Source organism: Geotrypetes seraphini, chromosome 3 (assembly GCF_902459505.1).
Source record: "Geotrypetes seraphini chromosome 3, aGeoSer1.1, whole genome shotgun sequence".
Classification (NCBI taxonomy): domain Eukaryota; kingdom Metazoa; phylum Chordata; class Amphibia; order Gymnophiona; family Dermophiidae; genus Geotrypetes; species Geotrypetes seraphini.
In genome coordinates this window covers 364678659-364700626 of record NC_047086.1, presented here as the reverse complement: position 1 = coordinate 364700626, position 21968 = coordinate 364678659, and the positions used below count along the sequence as shown (strand labels likewise).

At 40.6% G+C, this 21968-nt stretch overlaps 1 protein-coding gene across 3 annotated transcripts in view; it reads left to right on the top strand.

Moving 5' to 3' along the window:
- MEMO1 (mediator of cell motility 1) overlaps positions 1-21968 on the top strand; it is a 191254-nt gene that overhangs the window by 918 nt on the left and 168368 nt on the right. For all 3 annotated transcript variants that reach the window (XR_004538849.1, XM_033938653.1, XM_033938654.1), the window contains exons 2-3: positions 14240-14321; positions 18805-18873. Coding sequence is in view for 2 of the 3 variants with exons in the window: in XM_033938653.1 (XP_033794544.1) it covers positions 14240-14321; positions 18805-18873 (151 nt within the window). In the remaining variant the exon portion in view is untranslated. The remainder of the gene's footprint in view (positions 1-14239; positions 14322-18804; positions 18874-21968) is intronic.

Below are 21968 nucleotides of genomic sequence, written 5' to 3'. Positions count from 1 at the left end.
TTTTGAAAATGATTGGAGGTGCTCAGCTCTTAACAGTTTTTCCCTTACTCAGCAAAGGAAAAACAAAATACATATGGTAGCCATGACCAGTCTGTATCTAAATGTCAAGAACAGGGGCAGGGAATTCGGACAAATCAAAAGCTAGGGTCCAACCACTCTTTACTTCCCCTACCAGCTTGTCAGAATCATTCTGTCTCTTCCCCCCTCTCCATTCAAGTCATTTACAGCACTTTTCTCCAACCATTCCCTCAGCCCTGCACCACACTCTTATTTCTCCAAATTTTCCCTAATTTTATCAACTAAACTAAAACTTTAGTTTTATAAACCGGGTCATCAGCCAATTTGGAGCTCGACTCGGTTAACATTAATAGAAGGAAAAATACAAAAGAACTACATAAGAAAAGAACTAAAGCAGGAGAGGTAGAAATAGTTAATTTCCAAAGTGCTTGGTAAACAGAATTGTCTTCAGAGCCTTCCCTCTAAATTACAATGACAGCAGGAGACCGCCCCTCCAAAATGGTGGGCCTTCCCCTTCCTTGTGCATCCTGTGATACACGGGGAGGGACCTGAGGCTCTGATTGGCTCAGATACCTAAGGCCTCTCCCTGTGCATCCCAGGATGCACTGAGAAGAAGACCTGCCATTTTGGAGTAGCGGGACTGGGCATCCCTCCTGCTGTCATCATGATTCTGAAGTACGGGGGAGGTTTGTGGGGGTCGGGGCATTCGGTAACTGGAGGGAGTGGGCATCCCTCCTGCTGATTTTTGGTAAAGTGGGGAAGAGGAGGGGTCAGTTCAGGGGAGTCGGGGGGGGTGGTCTTAGTGGCAGGAGGGAGTGGGCAATCTCCTGCTGATTTTTATTTAAGTGCGGGAAGGGGGAGACCTGTAGGTGGTACGGTTTGCTGTGCTGATAGGAGGGACATGGGCAAACTACAGCCGTCTCTGATGTTGCGGGCTGGATTAAAAAACTAAACAGGCCAGATTTGGCCCGCAGGCTGTAGTTTGCCCATGTCTGATCTAGCCCTTAGTTGCCATTATATGCAGGTTTGGCTCACTGATTCTCACTCTCCTCTACACAATTTCTTTGACTGGTTGACTAGAGAACTGGATAGAGGGAGTGCACTAAATGTGGTGTATTTAGATTTTAGCAAAGCCTTTCATATTGTTCCACACAGACATCTAATAAATAAACCGAGTATCCTCGGGATGGGTCCCAAAGTGACGGGCTGGGTCAAGAACTGGTTGAGTGGAAAGCGAGAGAGGGTAGTGATCAATGGAAATCGCTCTGAGGAAAGAGATGTTACCAGTGGTGTGCCTCAAGGTTTTGTTCTTGGGCCTGTTCTTTTTAACATTTTTATAAACAATATTGCTACAGGGCTGTCGGGTAAGATTTGCCTCTTTGCGGATGATACCAAAATTTGCAATAGAGTAGACACCCAGGATGGTGTGAATAAAATGAAGAAAGACCTGGCGAAGCTTGAAGAATGGTCTGAAATCTGGCAGCTAAAATTTATTGCTAAGAAATGCAAGATCATGCATTTGGGCTGCAAAAACCCGAGGGAACATTACAGGTTAGGGGGTAAAGAACTTAAGTGCATGACAGAAGAGCAGGACTTGGGTGTGATTGTATGTGATGATCTTAAGGTGGCCAAATAGTTTGAAAAGGTGACGGCGAAAGCTAGAAGGATGCTAGGTTGCATAGGAAGGGGTATGGCTAGTAGGAAAAAGGAGGCATTGATGCCCCTGTATAAGACACTGGTGAGACTTCATTTAGAATATTGAGTACAATTTTGGTGGCCGCACCTTCAAAAAGATATAAAAAGGAAGGAGTCGGTCTAGAGGAAGGCTACTAAAATGGTGCATGGTCTTCATGATAGGGCCTATGGGGACAGACTTAAAGATCTCAATCTGTATATTTTGGAGGAAAGGCGTTAGAGGGGAGATATGATAGAGACGTTTAAATTCCTATGTGGCGTAAATGCACATGAGTTGAGTCTTTCATTTGAAAGGAAGCTCTGGAATGAGAAGGCATAGGATGAAGTTAAGAGGTGATAGGCTCAGGAGTAATCTAAGGATACTTTTTTTACAGAAAGGATGATAGATACGTGGAACAGTCTCCCGGTAGAGGTAGTGGAGACAGAGACTGTGTCTGATTTCAAGAAAGTCTGGGATAGGTATGTGGGATCTCTTAGAGAGAGGAAGAGATAATGGTTACTGTGGATAGTCAGACTGGATGGTCCGTGTGGCCTTTATCTGCCATCATGTTTCTATAACTATGGTACTGCTGATCATCGGGGGTTAAATAGAGGACAACAGCCTTAGTAATTGGGTGGTGGCTCAATTATAAACCAAGACCCCCATTTTTGAACCATTTCTTTTGCCCCAAAATCTCAAGTTTATATAGTATTCCAGTATACAGTATACACTAAGCAAGAAGAAAGCTAGGGAGCCAACCAGGAAACACAAAGTCTCTGAGTCAGCATGTCCCTTCTTCCCCCTCCCCAATACTGCCAGTGGTCTCCTGCCACTTTTCCTGCTACAGCTGCAGTGCTTTTTCTTTAGGCTTTAGTGCCCCCATCATTTCTGCCACGTGTGAAATATAATGGGGGAATAATATTTGTAATTTTTGTGAAGAATGGAAACAATGCTACTCTCCATTCTCCCTCGGTTCAATCTCTGACTATAGCTCCTCTCAGTATTAGAGCTGCCAAGAGAAATAAAAGATTAGGTCTTATCTTTGATAATCTTCTTTCTTGTAAACATGAATATCAGTCTTGACCAATGGTAAAGGAGTGTAAATACCTATTGGTCAAGACTGATATTTACCCTCCTTTACCAACATGTATTTACCCCCTTTAACGTTGGTCAAGACTGATATTTCTGTTGCACTAGATACTAGAAGTAAGTTTTAAAGGGAGATTATCAGTTCATGGTATTCCATCTTTCCACAGCCTTCTCCCTTTTCCCCATCCTAATGAAATACCTTATTTACCCCCTCCCCCCCCAGTGACTGCAAGGTTTGAAGAAAAGAGCAGACTGCTGCTATAGATATGGTGGATTGATTTGAACAAGGAGCACAAAAATCTAAAAATTGTCTTGTAGTTGCTTTTTTTTTCCATCCTAGTCTCTCACCTTTCCTGTCACTTCCATTCCTTGTTCACCCCATAGTGCTTCTTCCTTCTATCCTGATCCTCTCTGCTCAGAAACCTTTTCTCAGCCTATCTCTCCTATCAGTCCCCTGCTTTTTGAATCTCACACAATTTCTCTCCCTGTCCTCATCTGTTTCTCTTTCTTCAGCCCATCCCTCACCTACTTATCTTTGTATCTCTGCCCATACCCCCTTCCAGCTTTTATTCACTTCAGCTCTGTTTCCCCTTTCACAGTCTATATATCTTCTTTCAGCTTCTTTTCCTCTCATAAACTATCAGTGCCTGTATCTGTTCTTTCCTTTCCTATCATTTCCATACTCTTCAAGAAAACTCTGAAAAAAGAAATAATACCGCAAGTCTCAAACTCCACCTCTCACTAAAGCCAACTACCCCAAACAAATAACCTTACCCATTTCTTACTCTTTTTGAAAATGACCAATTTTTTTTTAAGTTCTTGTTGTAATACATCTTGGATAATTATTTTGTAATCCGCCTTGAACTGCAAGGTAATGGCGGAATAGAAATCCCTAATGTAATGTAATGTCTTTCCCAGTGCCTCCCTCCAGCAGTTCTTCCACTCTCTATGGTAGATGAAAGGCAGGAAGCCTCTTTGACTTCCTTCTGTTCTTCTTTGCGTTCTATTATGAGCCCATTGCTCAGCTGTTACTTAGCCAGTCACTAACTACAGGGAGAAACAACACCAGTAGCTTAGAAGACATCAACGTTTTACAATCAGGGCTGGATTAAAGGGTAGGCCCAGTAGGCAAGTGCCTCAGGCCCGAAAACATCAGGGGGGCCCAATGGCATTAGGGAAAGGCAAACAAGCTGTCCGAGCATCACTTCCCCTTCCTCTTCCAGGGCTGGTGTTAGGGAGCAGCAAACAGGGCAGGGGGCCCCTGGCTGTGTGGTGAGGTGATGTAAACTTCCCTCCCTTCAACTCCCTCGCTGCCCTCTCTCCCGCTTCTGCACAGACTGTAAGCAAATTGAATCATGCCACGGGGCTGCTCTAATACTTTGTGTGCCAGCTTTCCTTCTCTGATGAAACAAGAAGTTACTTCATGAAGGGGAGGGAGGAGAAGGGAAGTAGACATGCACAATATTAGAGCAGCTCCGTGGCAGCGAGAGAGAGGGCACCAAGGGAATCGAAGGGAGGGAAGCTTACATCACCTCACCAAGCAGTTGGGGACCCCCTGCCCTGTTTGCTGCATCCTAATGCCGGCCCAGGAAGTGGAAGAGATGCCTGGACAGCCTGTTTGCCTTCCCCTAACGCCAGTGGGCCCCCCTGATGTTTTCGGGCAGGCAGTTGGGGACCCAAGAGGAAGAAAATAATTTGTGCGCTGCGACGGGTGTGTGAGACAGAGAGAGGGAAGGGGAGGGGGAGAGAAATGCTACTGCACCCAATTGGGGAGAGAGAGGGAAGGAGGGAGAAGGAAGACCAGGGAAGGGAGAGGAGAGGAAGAGAGATGCCAAGACCATGGAAGGGAGGTAAAGGAAGGAAGGAAAGGAGATACCAGACCATGGAGGGGGAGGGATAAATGTTAGACCAGGGGAAAGGAAGAAGGGAGGGAGAGAAAGGAAGAAGGGAGGGAGAGAAAGGAAGGAGAGGAGAAGCTTTATAATGGAGGGAGAGATGAAAGAGAAGGAGAGCAGAGAGATGCCAGGGCATGGCAGGAGGGAAGGGAAACTAAGGAGACATGCCAGACCAAAGGAAAGAGAGGAGATGCCAGAACATGGAGGGGGGAGGGAGAAAGATGCTAGAGCATGGGGGGAGGGAAGAAAAGGAGATAGAGATGCCAGACCAGAAAAATAGAGAGAGGGGTAAAGCTGAGATGAATCATGTACAAAAAGAGAAGGGGCACAGGATATTGAAGGGAAATAGAAAGAGGGAAGATGCCATATGGAAGAGAGAGAGAGGGCAGACAGTGGATGGAAGATGAGAAGATGAGGAAAGCAGAAACCAGAGAACAAAGGTAGAAAAAAAAATTTTATATTTGTTTTATTTATTTATTTTTGCTTTAGGATAAAGTATTGTTGTAGCTGTGTTGAATCATTTATTAATAGAAAATGGAAATAAGGTGATACTGTTTATTGGACTAATTTTAATACATTTTTTACTAATTCAGAGAACATAATTCCTTTCCTCAGGTCAGGACAGGGATACTGTAACAGCAGTATACTTTACTGACCTGAAGAAAGAGGTTTTAACCTCTGAAAGCTAATTGAGAAATGTATTAGTCCAATAAAATGACAGGCACTAAATTTTCTTCCGCCATGCCCCATGCCTCCTACCCAAATGCAAAATATAAATTGGTGGGCTTCCCAAAGCCCTGCCAGCTGAAGATCTCTTCCTTTAGGAAGGAAGGGGAGATTTGGTCAGAGATGTTTGGAGGTTGCATAGAAGAAAAACTACACTGGCACTGGTATGATAATCTTTGTTGTTTGTTTTGAATTTTAAAAGAAAAGAAATCAAGGGGAAATAAAGAAGAAAATAAGAAAATGGATACATAAATGGGGGTGGGGCAGGGGTGTGTGGAAGGGGCGGGGCATGGTGGGGTGGGGTAGGGGGCTAGTGGATGTGTGTGCCTAGGGGTCCTCGACAAATTAATCCTGCCCTGCCTACAGTATAGAATGTACCACTACCCCTGTACCCCAAACACTGAATACTACTGTGACCTGTTCTGGGTAGGACAGGATATAAAACTGAAATAAATAAATAAAATGTGCATTCCCCTGCAGCCTATTGCCTCCTAAGCCACTGGTTCTGCCTCCTTTACAGCTTATTGGCTGGCTAACGAATGTTTGACAAATAGACTGCAGGGGGAGGGAAAGTAGTAGCTGAGAAACACAGCCTTCCTTCCTGCTTTCCCCTTCAGCTCTACGTCAGGAATATTTCAGCTATGATGTCTGGGCAGTGCTGCAAAAAATATTGGGGGTGTTCTAGTATGGCGCGTATGGACAAAGGATCCCTTTCCCTGCGTTGTACAGGCCTTTTAGGGGATTTAGATAAATCAGAGTTTTGGATTTCTGAGTGATTTGTTTTTCACAGTACAAGCGAATTTTACAATTGTCGTCGTTTGCCAAAGTTGCTTCCCAATGCTGAACCTGCAGTTTTAACATTTTAAAGGGTAGTTGAGGGAGCTCTAGAACCTTTTTAATTCAAATTAGAAAATCTTCAAAGATACAAGGAATACAAGTTAATGATATAGAATTCAAGGGTCATTTCATAAATAATGCACAGATTGGCAACATTTGGGAGTGGATGATGCAATTGCAGTAAACCTTGTTTCACTTTCACTTCAGTGCTTGAAGCAGCAGGACGTGTGCTTAGGAGCTCTGTAGTGTACAGTGTGGCTGTGACAAGTGTGAGAAATGGAGGCTGCAGGTGTCTCGGGTATTGTGTCTGTTGACAATCAGAGGTCATACATTAAGATTGAAACTGTACAAGGCAAAAACCCGACAGAAGTCCACAGTGCGTTATGTGAAGTTTGTGGTGAGTTAACAGTGGACTGTAGTACAGTTTCTCGGTGAGCAACTTGTTTTCGGAGTGGTCGTGTGAGCATAGATGATGATTCAAGACCAGGAAGGCCAAAATCAACAACCGAAGAACGATGTGTGGAACTCGTGGCTGATGCTCTTGAACAAGATCGTCGTGCAACATGTGAGGAACTTTCTGAAACCACAGGGATTCCACCGACATCAGTATTCTGAATTCTGACAAATGATTTAAAAAAGGGAAAAATTTCTTCTTGATGAGTCCCCCACTTCTTGACTGCTGAACAGCAGCAGAGACACCTGGACAATGCAACCATGCTGAAACAAAGATTCGACGTTGAAGGTCAGGCATTATTGAATCGCATTGTTGCTATTGATGAAATGTTGGTCAGACACTTTGAGCCGGAGCTGAAATCACAGTCCAATGAGTGGAGAGCTTTATCTTTCCCACGACCAAAAAAATTTTGACGAGCTCAATCAAAACTCAAACAAATGATGATTTTTGTTTATGATCATGAAGGCATCATCATAACAGACAAAGTTCCATGTGGAAGAAGTGTCATAGCAGTGTATTATTGTGATATTTTACAAAAATTGTGCAGAAAAATGTACAAAACCCGACCTCAGTTGCTCTTGGCTTAACCACTCATTCTTCACGACAACGCTCGCCCGTACTTAGGGAATGTCATCATTAAAACTCTAAGCGAATATGACTGGGAGGTGTTACCTCATGCTCCATTCAGTCCAGTCCACCAGACTTCGACCTTTTTCCAAAGTTGAAACAACCTATGCGTGGACATCGTTTTGCATCTCTGGAAGAGCTTTCTTCTGCCGTTAACCGAGCCATTCGGCAACTGAACAAAAACGGTGTCTTGGATGGAATAATGAAGCTTCCCAAACATTGGAACTTGGTCATTGCAAAGCAGGGAGCCTATATTGAAGGATTGTAAGGAAATACTTGAAAAAATAAAACGTGAAAATGACCCTTGTATCTGCATATGCAGTTGACCTCTTATATTTATCCAACTCACAAAGTTCTTTGGTAAAACTTATAGAAATAATCATTTATACTGGAAAGAAATATGGAATACTGTTTGCTCAATATTTAATTTGACAAACTAACATACGGATATATTATCTTGTGATCTATATATTTCCATGATATCCTAACTCAACAACAATGCCTATTGTTAATTTTTAAAGCAATTGATAACAAATTATCTATATTAAATTCTTGGAAAGTTTTACCAAATTACACTATATGCAGTGGTGGAATTTAGTTAACATATCTATATGAAACTTACCTAACCAAAAATTCTCACTACATTCCAAAAACACAGTCTATTTTATTTACTTATATGGATATACAGTAGATGACATGTCCTCTGTATTGTCTTTGGTTTATCTCTGCTCATGTTGGAACTTTTACTTTTTATTCATAGTTATTCTAACAACAATTCTTACTATGTAAAGTTTACTGATTACATTAGTTTTGTAAAAAAAAAAAATTCAATAAAATATACATAGACTAAAAAAAAGGGTAGCTGAAGGCTGAACTTTTTCTCCTTTGAACGGTATAGGGTGGGGAATGTGGTTGTATGACATCTGTTGTGCAGACCTGATTTCTCTCTTCCACTCAACTACTCACACTCTACTACATAACTTGAAAGAGAGAGGCAGCAACCTATGGCTGCTATTTTAATTGTATATTGCTTTATTACTTTATTACTGTTTTTACTTCATTTGCAGTTGGATATGTCTTTGTCTTTCAGCAAAGCAGCTACTCTATTTGTATCAGGTTGTAGAAATTTTTGGCACAGGCCTTTCCAGGAGACCAAGCCTAGGAGATTTTAATTCTATGCAGCGCTGTTGGATGGGGTCAGGGTCAGGTCTGGATTAAAAAAAAATATAAGTTTTTTATTTTATGACTTGAAACTAATTGGCCTGACGGTAACTTCATATTGTGTTAGGGAAGAGGACAAGCAAAAAGTGTGTGTGTGTCTATCTCTAGTCCTTAGTATTTGTTGTAAAAGAGATGGAACTTGATATGCAGTTTGCATATTTTAGATAGGGCAACAAAGTTTTAAGTGACTTGCCCAGAGTCATAAAGAGCTGCAGTAGGAATCAAACTCACAACCTCAGGGCACTGAGGCAGCTGGCTCTAACCACTCTATAAAAGGTTCAAAAAACCCACCACCACCACCAAAAGAAGGAATATAAGGTGATGGTTCAGTAAACAAGTAACTTAATACATTTTTTTTGACTAGCATTTAAGGGGTTCTAACAGAAAACCCTCCCTGAGGTCAGGTCAGAATAAACAAAAGATGACAGTACTTCAGTATATGAGTGAATCATTATGGGATCCTTTTTATTAAGGCGCACTAACCAATTTAGCACACGCTAAATGCTAAGGCATCATAAATTGGTTAGCGCTCCTTAATAGGACCCCTATATGAGTAAATCGGTTGGAAAAGGTGACGGGAGAGATGAGTGATCAGAATATGTCAAAACAGTAGAAGTCTGTGGTTTATATTCTAGGACTTGCAGTAAGATCTGGATTTCCTTTCTTGTATCATAACATCTAAGTCACTGTTCTTCAACCGCTGGTCCGCAGGAAATTTCTGCCGGTCCGTGCAAGGCTGGCAAGTTTAAGGTCCCGTTTTCAGATCTCCTGTCACGTTGTCCCCACACACAGCTTCGGGACGGCATCCCGAAGCTGTGCTCGGGGACAACGGGACAGGCGATCATTTCTTGTCCCTACCTGTCGCGCAAAAAAAAAAGCCCCCTTCCTTCCTTTCCCCCAGTCCCCTGCTCTTACCACCCTGCTGCTGCTGCTAAAGCCGACAGGAAGTCTTCTTTCCGACATCAATTCTGACGTCGGAGAGGACGTTCTGGGTCAGCCAATCGCTGCTTGGCTGGCCCAGAACGTCCTCTCCGATGTCAGAATTGACGTTGGAAAGAAGACTTCCTGCTGGCTTTAGCAGCAGTAGCAGGGCGGTAAGAACTGGGGAAAGGAAGGAGGGAGGGTTTTTTTTTTTGCATGACAGGGAGGGAGGGAAGGAGGTAGGTAGGCAAGCAGGCTGGCTTTGGCCAGGGAGGGAGGGAGAGAGGTAGACAGGCTGGCTTCAGGGGTGAGGGTGGGGGGACGACAAAGTGTGGAAGGTAGTGAGAGGGACATAGGAAGGAGGCACTGGGGGCACTAAAGTGATAGGAAGGAGGCATTGAGGGCACTAAGGACATGGGAATGAGGCACTGGGGGCACTAAAGACATGGGAATGAGGCACTGGGAGCACTAAAAATAGGAAGGAGGCACTAAGGACATGGGAAGGAGGTACTGGGGGCACTAAAGACATGGGAAGAAGGCACTGGGGGCACTAAAGACATGGGAAGGAGGCACTGGGGGCACTAAGGACATAGGAAGGAAAGGGGAAAAATTCTTGGGCCTGAGTGCAGAAAGAAAGAAATGAAAGAAAGGATACATAGACAGAAGGAAACGCAACCAGAGACTCATGAAATCACCAGGCAGCAAAGGTAGGAAAATGATTTTATTTCAATTTAGTGATCAAAACGTTTCAGTTTCGAGAATTTATATCTGCTATCTATATTTTGTACTATATTTGTCTATTTTTCTATAGTTACTGAGGTGACCGAGCTCGCAGAGATGGGGCGGAAATGGGGTTTTAAAATTTTAGTCCTAGTAGTTTGCCGGTCCACAAAATAATTCTTTTATTTCTGTCGGTCCACGGGTGTAAAAAGATTGAAAAACACTGATCTAAGTCACACCCCTTCTCATCAAAGCTCACTGGCTCCCCATTGAGCACCGAATCACTTACAAAATAATGTTACTGACCTTTAAAACAAAAATTGCCGGCTTACCAGAATTCATCAACAAGCTATTAATTACTCACACTACCCATCGTACTTTACATTCCTCAAACTGAAACTTACTTTCTATCCCTTCATTAAGATACATTAACACTATGCGTACTAGTATTTTCTCTGTTACGACCCCCTACAATTTGGAATTCAGCACCAAATCACATAAGAGAAATTACATCCCTCGACAAATTTAAAAGCAGCTTAAAGGCCTTTCTCTTTAAAAATGCATGTGATATATGATAGTCCTTTTAAGGATAGTAATGGAAGTCTGTTCCCTTCCACTAGCCTCATATTTTTGATTTTTCCCTTCCACTTATTTTACCCTCTTCCCATCTTTTTTCTATCTAAATATTGTATTGTTGCCCAATTACCTCTCGTATCAGTAAGTCATTGTCTGTCTGCATCAGACTTTTATTGCATTGAAATTTGTTTTTAATATATGTTTTATTTCTTTTTTTATACTATGTAAAACCGCTTTGATATTTGATAAGGCGGTATATCAAATTTCTTATAAACCTGAAACCTAAGTTCAAAAGTTTTATGTTCTTGGATCGGTTTATAATTTCATATTGACATCTCTGCATGAATAACCTTATGATACTATCTTGATTTTTTTTTTTGTGGCTTCTGATGCGACATCTCTGTGAATTGATTTCCTGTCTAACATCTGGCCCTTTTTCATGTTTTCCGCAACAAGTAACATACTACATTATTAGGATCTCCTTACTTTGAATGTTTTTCCTATATGGCTAATTATGGAGGCCTGTGATAATGGGCTGTCACAATTTGCAGCATAGTATATATTGCAGGATATCATGCTATTCTTTGCTTAGTGAAAAGCAGCTTCCCAACAAAAGTTCAGAAAGAAGAAAATGACACATCAAATGCCACAAAGCAAATAGGGGGGATGACTGAAGGAGGGTTCATAGACAAAACCGCCGAAGACAAAAGCGCACGCCGACAACTGAGCAACAAGATGGAAACGCGCACTGAAGAAAAAGAGTGTTTTTAGGAGCTCCGACGGGGGTTTTTGTTGGGGAACCCCCCCCCCCACTTTACTTAATACAGATCACGGCGGTGTTGTGGGGAGTTTGTGGGGTTGTAAGTGCCCTCATTATACTGGAAACTTAACTGTTTTTTAGGGAAAAAGTGAAGTTTTCAGTAAAATGTGGGGGGTTACAACCCCCCAAACTCCCCACAACGCGGAGCGATCTGTATAAAGTAAAGTGGGGGGGTTCCCCCCACACCTCCAGTCAGAGCCCTTTAAAACAGTCATTTTCTTCGGCGCATGCCTTCATGTTGCGCTCAGTTGTTTGCGCGCACCTTTGTCCCGGCGTGCTTTTGACCTGACACCGATGTTCCCTGCAGGGACAGCTCCGACTGCGGGAGACCGCAGACCTTGGGAAAAGTCTGCTTCTGGAGGGTTCCCTGCTTGTCAGTAAGCCCCCTGGACAGCCTGCACATCAGATCGTGACTCAGAGACCGTTCCCTTGGTAGCTTGCTTACCCCAGGTTCGTCTGCTAGTGGGTTGAGCACAGGCTGTGTGGTTCTGAGGAGGCGCGCCCGAAATTGGAGCCAGACTGTGTTCCTTCTCCAGGCATTCCGCACGGCATGTCCAAGGGTGGCGGAGGTACCTTCAAATGACTCTCCCATACATAAGAATAATATAAGATATGGCTTGTAGAAATTACATTGTAGAAATATCAAGTGTATTGTTTTTTTGTTTTTTAAATCTTTATTCATTTTCTTATGTTACAACAAGTGTTCCAAATAAACTCATTAGAAACTTGAATATATACACTTGATTAACTCATATATTAACATCAAATTTAACATTTCTTTAAAAAATTAATATTATATAAAGTTATAATATTATGCAAGAAATCTAAATTTATATAATTCTTATTGAATATAGTAATCCCTCATCCCTCCCTCCCTTCCAATCAATAATACATACAATCATCTTTATTGTAAATTCATTCAAATATTGATTTAGTATGTAATAATCAGGAATAAAATCCCACCCCAATCCCTTCTATTCAATTATCTTATTTTGGGAAAAGTTAATAATTTATTACAGTATTCTGTTAATGGTCCCCAGATTTTTTGAAATTTACTCACATTGTCTTTTTGTATTGCAATAGTTAGTTCCATTTTGTATATATGGCATACAGAATTCCACCAAAAAATGTAATTTAACATATCATGTTTTTTCCAGTTATATGTTATTTGTTGTATTGCTATTCCAGTTAAAATAAAAAGGAGTTTATTATTACTTGATGAAATTTGGCTTCTTGCTCTCATGGTTGTTCCAAATAATATAGTATCATATGACAAGTGTATTGTTAAGATAAATTGTATGAAAAATTATAACACTTGTTGCTATATGAAAAAATCAATAAAAAACTTAAAACAAATGACTCTCCCATGCACTCTAGAAGCCTGCCTTAGTATGAGTTGATGGGTCCATTCGTGGTCGTTATTACGGGGCATTTCCCTCAGAATAACTTCATGGGTGATTCTCAGAATGGATGCCAGCCTGTTCAGCTGGGGAGGTCATTGCAACAGATGCCTAGTCCAGGGGTGGTGGTTGGCCTCCTAGAGAAAATGGTCCATCAACAGACTGGAACTTCGGCCCATTTGATTGGTGTTACAGAAGCTGGAGAAGAGTCTGGAAGGACAGGTAGTCCAAGTCTTCTTGGACAATGCTACAGTGGTGCCATATGTCAATTGTCAAGGAGGCAACAGGAGTGCATAGCCCACTTATTGTTCCAGTGGGCAAAACTACACCTGCAGGCAATCTCTGCGGCACATGTAGCGGGAGTGGACGATGTCCAGGCCGATTACTTCAGCAGGCAGGCCTTGAATCTAGGAGAATGAACATTATTTGCAGCAGCATTCTAGTTCATCGTTCATTGTTTTTCTTATATCTAATGCCATTGTGAAAGTTTTTAGTGAGCCTGCATATGGATTTATTATTTTTATCAAGATGCCAGTAAAGTTATAAGAACACATTATTTTATTACTTACATACTACTTATATTATAAGCGGTTTACATTGAATAGTAATCAGGTACTCTAAGGGCTCCTTTTATCAAGGTGCGGTAACGCGGGTTCAACCTCCTGCTGTGCTAGTCGCTAACGCCTCCAATGACGAGGCGTTAGTTCTTAGGCTTGCCGCGGGGGTTAGCGTGTGATGAAATGTCCGACACGCTAACCCCCGTAGTGCGCCTTGATAAAAGGAGCCCTAAGTTGCCTTATCTGTCCTGGTGGGCTCACAATCTAACTATGTCCTTGGGGCAATGGAAGGTTAAGAGACTTGTCCAGGCTCACAAGGAGCTGCACTGAGATCGAATCTGCAGCTTTAGGGTGCTGAGGCAGTAGCTCACAAAAGCAGGACTTGATTTATTAATGCTCTTCTCTATTTGTATTTTAGTAAATCAGACTCATATTTTGAAGGGGGGGGAAGTAAATTATTTTTGAAATAGAAAGTTTTGGTTAAACATTGCAGTAACTTTATAAACTCAAAATATATGTTGGAAAAACTAGCCTTGCAGCTTCTTTTGATGACTTTTGTTTTTCTTATTGGCAGAGTATATGAGAGAGGAAAATGAGATTTGAAACAGAATTTGGGTTTGTGTGAGTAGTAATATTTAGATTCTCTGGAGGTTGTATGAGTACATAAATCTGTTCTAAGTGAGGTTTTTTTTCTGTTTTGCAGGACCCCAGCTGAATGCACAGTTAGATGGCTGGCTTTCCCAAGTACAGTCCACAAAACGACCTGCTAGAGCCATTATTGCACCGTAAGTTGGAACTGCACTTTCCCTAAATGTTTGATGTAAATTTAATTTATCCAAGCAATATTTGCAATGCCAAGATGTATCCTTAATCATTTCAGTAGTTGTATATTACATCCAATGTCATCTGACTTTGGGTTGTGTCATCTGACCTTTCTATAATAGTGCAGATCATAAGGATTAGTGATTATTACAATTCCCATACAAAACTTTACAACAAAACTAATCACATAAAATGTGTAACAAAAAGTATAAAACTAACAAATCATATACATCAAGCATGTCAAACTCGTGGCCTATGGGCTGCATGTGGCCCACAACAAACATCTTTGTGGCCCAGCCAATGTAATCCAATAAGTCATAACTAGAATTGCAAAATTTCTCCTGCAATCCGTTGGCACTGGCACTTATCTAAGCCAGTCGAAAACAATGATACAATGTACGAGTATAACCAGTTGCTTATTCTTATTAAATACTATGAAGTGGATGGATGCCTTTGGTAACCGAGACAAGGTCCCTCCTCTAGTCATAACGCACCATTTCCCCCCACTAATACTAGCAGTGAATCAGATGATAATAATACCTACCACGCCATTAGTCTTGTATTTACTTGCTTGATGCGCCTAACAGGAAATGTTTTACCTTCAGAGTTCAATAAAAATATGAATTCAGGTTTATTTATGTTATACTTTTTATTTGTGCAATTATTCTGTGTCTGGTAAGTTAATATTTAAGAAAAGATGTTTATTTTTATTGAAATATATATATATTTTTTTGTGTTAACGATTACTCATTTATTTCAGCTCTTTGCATTCAGTATGTCTTTATTGAAACTAAGTGGCAGTGAAATTAAATGAAAAATTGCTGACGAACATCGAAATTTCCCAGAAAAGTGGGAAGTGGAGTATTTTTTTGCTGTGAAGTAAAAGATAAAATAATTTGCTTGATATGTAATAATGCAATTAGTGTGCCAAAATTATATAACATTAAACGGCACTATGAACAGCATAAGTCAAAATATGACAATTACAAAGGATTAATGAGACAAGAAAAATTGAAAGAGCTCGTTGGGATTGAAAAAAAAACAACAGTTCATATTTACTAAAGTATCAGAAGAAAGTGAAGCGGCAGTGCATACAAGCTACAACTTGTAGAAGTTGATAGCTAAACACTCGAAATCTTTTACCAAAGGTGATTTAATCAAGGAATGTCTAATTAAAGCTGCAGAAATTGTTTGTCTTGGAAGTGTGAAGGTTTTTCAAACAATCTGTTTGTCTCGAAATACAGTTGTAGAAAGAATTACTGATTTGTCTGGCAATTTAAGTGATCAGATCAAAGCAAAATCATCTAGTTTCGAAGCTTTTTGCATTGCCTGTAAAGAGAGTACAGACATTGGGGGGTGTAGCTCATTTGTCTGTGTTTCTTCGTGCTTGCAACACAAATTTCAACATTTTTGAGGAATTATTGGAACTAGTACTGATGCGTGGCACTACAACGGGACAAGATATATTTAATAGTGTTTATGAACTTCTGCAAAAATACAATTTACCTCTGTCAAACTTCTGTAGCTACAGATGGAGCTCCTTCAATGACCGAAAAAAACAACGGGTTTGTGGTATTGCTGCGAAAAAACTAAAGTGAAACTTGTGATGGATCCAAGATTCACCATACACATTGCATTATACATCAAGAAGTATTATGCAGAAAGGTAATAAATATGGAAAATGTGTTGACACTGTCAAAACGAAATATCAATTTCATAAGATATCAAGGCTTAAATCGGCAACAATTCTCTGCTTTCTTAAGTGAATTAGAGAGTGACTATTCCGGTTTGTCCTACTTTATCGAGGTTCCAAGGTCCTTAATTCTGGGACTTGAAAGAAGAAATATGTCAGTTTTTAATAACTAAAAATCAAGACACAAGCACAAGGTTGTTTTCTGATCCAGTATGGTTACAAGATTTATCCTTCTTGGCTGATATAACAAAACACGTAAATGATTTAAATTTAAAACTGCAAGGAAAAGATCAGATCATTACGAACACTTGTGATCAATGTAAGCTAGTTCTTTGGGAAAAGCAGTTGAAAAATGAAACTTTAACACACTTTCTGATATGCAGCATAAACAAATCAAGTTTAGGTGAAATTGCATTGTATCAAAAATATGCAGAAAATAATTTTAAGCCTTAGAACTGAGTTTGAAACAAGATTTGCAGATTTTAAATCTTTGGAAGACAAGTTTTCTTTGTTTTCCTCAATAAATATAGAATCAGTACCTAATCCTATGCAAATGGAAGTAATTGAGATCCAGTGCGATTCAGATTTGAAGACAAAATACAGTGAAGTTGGCTTGCTTGAATTTTACAAATATTTGTCAGCCAGGTTTGAAAATACTCAAAAATTTGTATATGAAATTTATTTCCATGTTTGGAAGTACTTATTGGTGCGAGCAGTTATTTACACTTATGAAAGGAATTAAGTCTCCTATCAGATCCAGAATTACCGACATTCACCTTGGGTCAGTTTTAAAAGTAATCACTGCGGACAAAATTTCCCCCCAAATAGGAAAAATAGTAACAGAGAAGAGATTCCAAGTGTCAGGAAGAAAGCATTAATTTTATCGTTGCTCTTGTTCTTTTTTTATACTTACTTTTCGAAATAAGCCTAAGTTTCTATGAAAAATTACGTTTTTGCTTTTTTGTGGCCCACATAAACAAACCTTGTTGATTTGGCCCGTGCCAGCCTTTGAGTTTGACATGCTTGATATACATACATACAAGAGCTTTTCAGAAACACTTCTTATTAATCCACGTTATGATCCTCAATGCAATGGCCTGAGAGCACATGGTCTATAGAAGAGATGTTGCAGCAAGGTGGGTGAATCTTCTGGTTTTATGGATGTTGGTGGTTTGAAATCTGGTCCAATGAGGCACCAGGAGCAATTGTCCAATCCCAAGGCAGGAAGTTGGGGGCTATATCTCCTCTCTGAGGCTGGCATTGCATCTAATCACAGAGCAGTATTTCAATTCCAGCTTTTCTCTCTGTTTCTAGGTGGATGATGTCATCTGATTAAATTTTGTCTGAGTGTCTTATTGTCCTTTCAGACTGGGGGTAGTTCATAGTTGAATGTGGTGTGACATGATACTGGCACACACCCAGCCATCCTTTTTTTCTCCATTGATACACCTTCTATTATGATGCAGCAGCACTGGTATCCACCCTGCCATCCTTTTGGCTTTCCTGAACAGAGGCACCTAACACTTCTGGCAGATGGCTTGGAAGCATTGCTGACTGAAGTCTTTCAGAAACCAAGTTAGAAATACACTTTATTTTAAAGCCATCAAAATTAATAATTTCTTGATTCAGGCAATAAATTTATAATTTAACTCCAGCAGGGAACTGGGTTTGATTCCCTCTGCAACTCCTTGTGACTCTGGACAAGTCACTTTCTTAGGCAAGTCACTTGACCCTCCATTGCCCCAGGTACAAAATAAGTATACGTATATATTCTCTGAGGACAGCAGGACACATTAGACCCTCCTACTTCCCTTAGGAGTTGTATTCTCTAAGCTTTTAAGAGAAAAGTTAGCTGCTAGTCCCAAGCAGCTGAACTGGGTGGGAAGGTATGTGTGCATATTTGGTCAGGACTACAAAGGCTTCTACAGAAGAACCTGGAAAGAATCCTATAACAGTATAGTTATCTAGTGGTGTGAGTTTTGAAAGCTATGTATTCATGCTTTGAATCATGGATGCTTTTTGCGATACATGAGACAAGCATAGTTTGTGGCCCTGCATAAAAAAGGGTCTTACCTAAGTAGGATCCCTCCTTATCATTCCATATCCCTAATCAATATAGATGCAAAATTCTGGTGTCTGATGGTGAATAGCTTGAGTGTAGTAGTACTTGATTTAGTAGTGGGAGACCAAAGTTTTTGTTAAGGGTCAAAATGAAATGAGGAATGTCAGACGTCTAATATCGGGACAACACAGGAAGGAATTATCTTAGTTTAAATTCAGAAAAAGCTTTTGATAAGGTAACTTGGGATTATACTGTATGTTTTGGACTCTAGAAAGGTGGGGAAGAGAGACTTTGGGAAGACTAAAGTTGCTATACTCCCAATTGGATGCCAGAATTCTCATGAATGGAATAGTCTCTTTGGTGAGAGAGACACCAGGGGTTGAAAAGAATTCCATGAACCATGCTTCTCATGCTTTTTCCACTTGTCTTGTTTTTCTGATGTGTGTGTAATACAAACATGGATTCTTCCATTGATGCATAAGAATTGAGATAAATTTGAAAGATGAAGCATAAAGAAGAACTTATATTTGGGTTAATATTTTTGCATTTCAAAGTTCAAAATATTGATTGGTACATGGTATATAATGTAATGGTAAATTTGGAAAAATATCACTAATTATTTCATTTGCTTGATTGTGGGTTTTTTAAAAATCTAACACTGGCAAAATTAATATTATGTTGTGTTTTACAGCCATGCAGGATACACTTACTGTGGCTCCTGTGCAGCTCATGCCTACAAACAAGTTGATCCTTCTATAACGTACGTACTACTGCCTAAGAAAGTGATTATTACAAAAAAGGATGATTGATGGTCAAGTTCTGCTTTTTCTTCCTCCTCAATTTTCTGAACACCATTTAGTTCCAGAGGCGTGATAAATGGATTCCAACAATCTCCCATAATTTATGCGCCAATGGGCACAGCCAAAACATTGTCGCACCCAATTGCCCACATTTCAAACAACAGTCAGTGGAATGAAGCATAACTTTGAATGCCGTATGTGATGATATGTATAATCTTATGAGAAACTTGTAAATCTACTTTTTGATTATTTAAAACATTTGTAAACTGCCTTTCCAATTACAAAAATCATTCAAGATGTGCTATACCAAGGATAAAATAAACAACAAATTAACCTTTATAAAAATAAAGACAGCAATATGCCACCCAAAATAAAGATGGAAAAAAGAATATCCTTCCCACCACATGAAAAGAGCCAAATTTTTATCTATCTACAAAGCACAGATAGTTATGTTCTATCCTCATCTCCAGTGGCAACTTGGTTCAGAAAACCGGTGTCACCACAGTCAATACACTGACTCTTACTTCAGATTTTTTCACCACATTACAAGAGGAAATAGTGAGCTTGACTAGAATGCAGTTGGGAGATCTACCCCCTCTTCTACGAAACCGCGCTAGCGGTTTTTAACGCAGAGAGCCGTGCTGAATGGTCTGCGCTGCTCCCAACGTTCATTGAGTTCCTATAAGTGTCGGGAGCAGGGCGGGCCATTCAGCGCGGCTCTCTGTGCTAAAAACCACTAGCGCGGTTTCGTAGAAGAGGGGGCTAGTGTATACCAATTCAGTTTTGTTTTTGAATACCTATGCCTGTTTCCTTGCAAAGTTTAGAATGCTAACTGTATTCTAAACTGAGTTCTTGAGACTAGTTGGAAACCATTCTAGTCTCTAGAGCTGGGTGAATTGTCATTTTAGCCTAAATAAGAGAAAATAAATTTCTATAATGGGAGTTAATAAAAAAGAAAGAAAACAAAAAAATAAGGTGATACCTTTTTATTGGACTAATTCAATGATTTTATGATAAAAAAATATCACTTTATTTCCTTTGGTTTTTGTTTTATTTATTATATTACCTTGAAAAGTGGACTAACAAGGCCACAACACCATTTCACTTATAATGGGAGTTGAATGTAGGTCATTTGTGTGCAAATCAGAAACCCTGACCCATAGAGCATATGAGAGAGAAGTTCTCCTAGTGCTTCTTTAGGTTTTCTTCCTCTGTTCTGCTGCCTGCATTCTTCCAGTCATTTAAATCTAGACTGACTGACTACCAAATTGGGTACCTCTAATTTTTGCAAGTCATGTATTAATTACTTGTGAGCACTCAGAGCTTTATCTTAGCACAAGCAAGCAGCATATTCTCACATGTGGGTGATGTCATTCATGGAGCCCGGTATGGACAGTTTTTAAAGTGTACTGTAACTTAAAAAAACTGAAAATTCTAGACTGCCTGTAGTGTTCTTGCGCTGGTGCCTTTCTGCCTGATGTCAGCTTGTGGGACCATCAGTTCTCAGTTTTCTGTGGCGCTGAGAAGCTATGTCTTGATTCCGAACATCAAACTATGTTTTGTAGTACCTTCCTGGTCCTTTTTGCTTCTTTTCTTCATTATTTTTATTTTATTGTTATTTTCTGCATTCCGGTAATTTTTTTTTTTTTGAAATTTTACCATTTCTTTTTGTTTGTTATTGGGTCTTTGGAATCATATTTCTACAGCATGCTTAAACTATGGAACCAACTCCCCCCTGCCATCAGGGCAGTTGACAATCTAAGGTCCTTACGGAAGGCAGTCAAGACACTACTATTCATGAATCAGTATGCTTCTGGTCTCAAACTTTAATCGACCAAGATACCTGTAACACGGACACCTGAGACTTTCTGTCAACCATTACATGTTCTTAGATTTACTATAGCATATGTGTTCTTAGTTTCTCCTTAGCGTGTGTGTTATTGATACCTGTCTTAAATTTTCTGTAATATGTGTTGTAGATCCTGATAACGTCTTGTGTATGTATCCTTGTAACCCGTTCTGAGCTCCAAGGGAGGACAGGCTATAAAACTAAATAAATAAATATCTTAATTTCATCCCCAGACATCCTCAATCATTGAGGCAAAATAACTGAATTCTTCCCTATCCATCCTCCCCCCTCCCCACCCCAACTTCTGCCTCTCCACTCCCTCCAGTGCCCTCCCTCCTTACCCAACTATTCAGAGTGGGATCAAACCATCTAACACCATAATATAAGGAAGTATTAGTAGCCTATTACACATCCCCAGCATCCTCCCCTACCATCTCTCCTGTTATATAACATGTCCACCTTCCACACTTCCACTCCCCAGACATTCACTTCTATAATACCCTTTCCCTCTAACCTCCCCTCTCTCCCCTCAAGATTCCCATAGTTTAAGAAAGACAGACATACTCATCCTTCCTGACTCTCCCAGTAACGCTCATTCATCCCCCCCCCACCTCCCCCAACCTTCCCCGCACACACCACCAACATCCATGGGGTTTATTTCGTCCAACATCTGTCTCCCTCCATTCATACCCCCAACCATCTTCCCCCACTTCATCCTTACTCACGCATCTCCCCTGTCCCACCTAAAAACCATACTGTCCATTGGAGCTGAAATAATTAATGTCCATCAGTACTGTCCAGTGGAAATATACCATGCCCTCCTCTCATCAAGTAGTCTGCAACTGCAGTGTTTCTTGGACATACTCCCAGGGATCGCTCATTGCCTCTCGCCAGACTTGAAGTAGATGGCCGTACCAACGTTCTGGCCTTGCGTTCCACCCATTACTACCAGAAGCCTGCCAACAGCCACAGTACTCTCCTCCCCCTCCACTGGAAGCCTAATGCCTTCTTTTTGCAATAAATCCTGTGCTTCTTGAAATGTTGAAATTCTCGTGTGCACTCCATTATGGTAACAAGCAGGCCAAATGAAAAAGTCCATCTATAGTAGTATTCTCAAATTCTTAGCCCATGGGCCTCATACGACCCGCTAGGTACTATTTTGAGACCCTCGGTGCTGATTTGACCAGGTCTCCTAGAGCAGGAGCT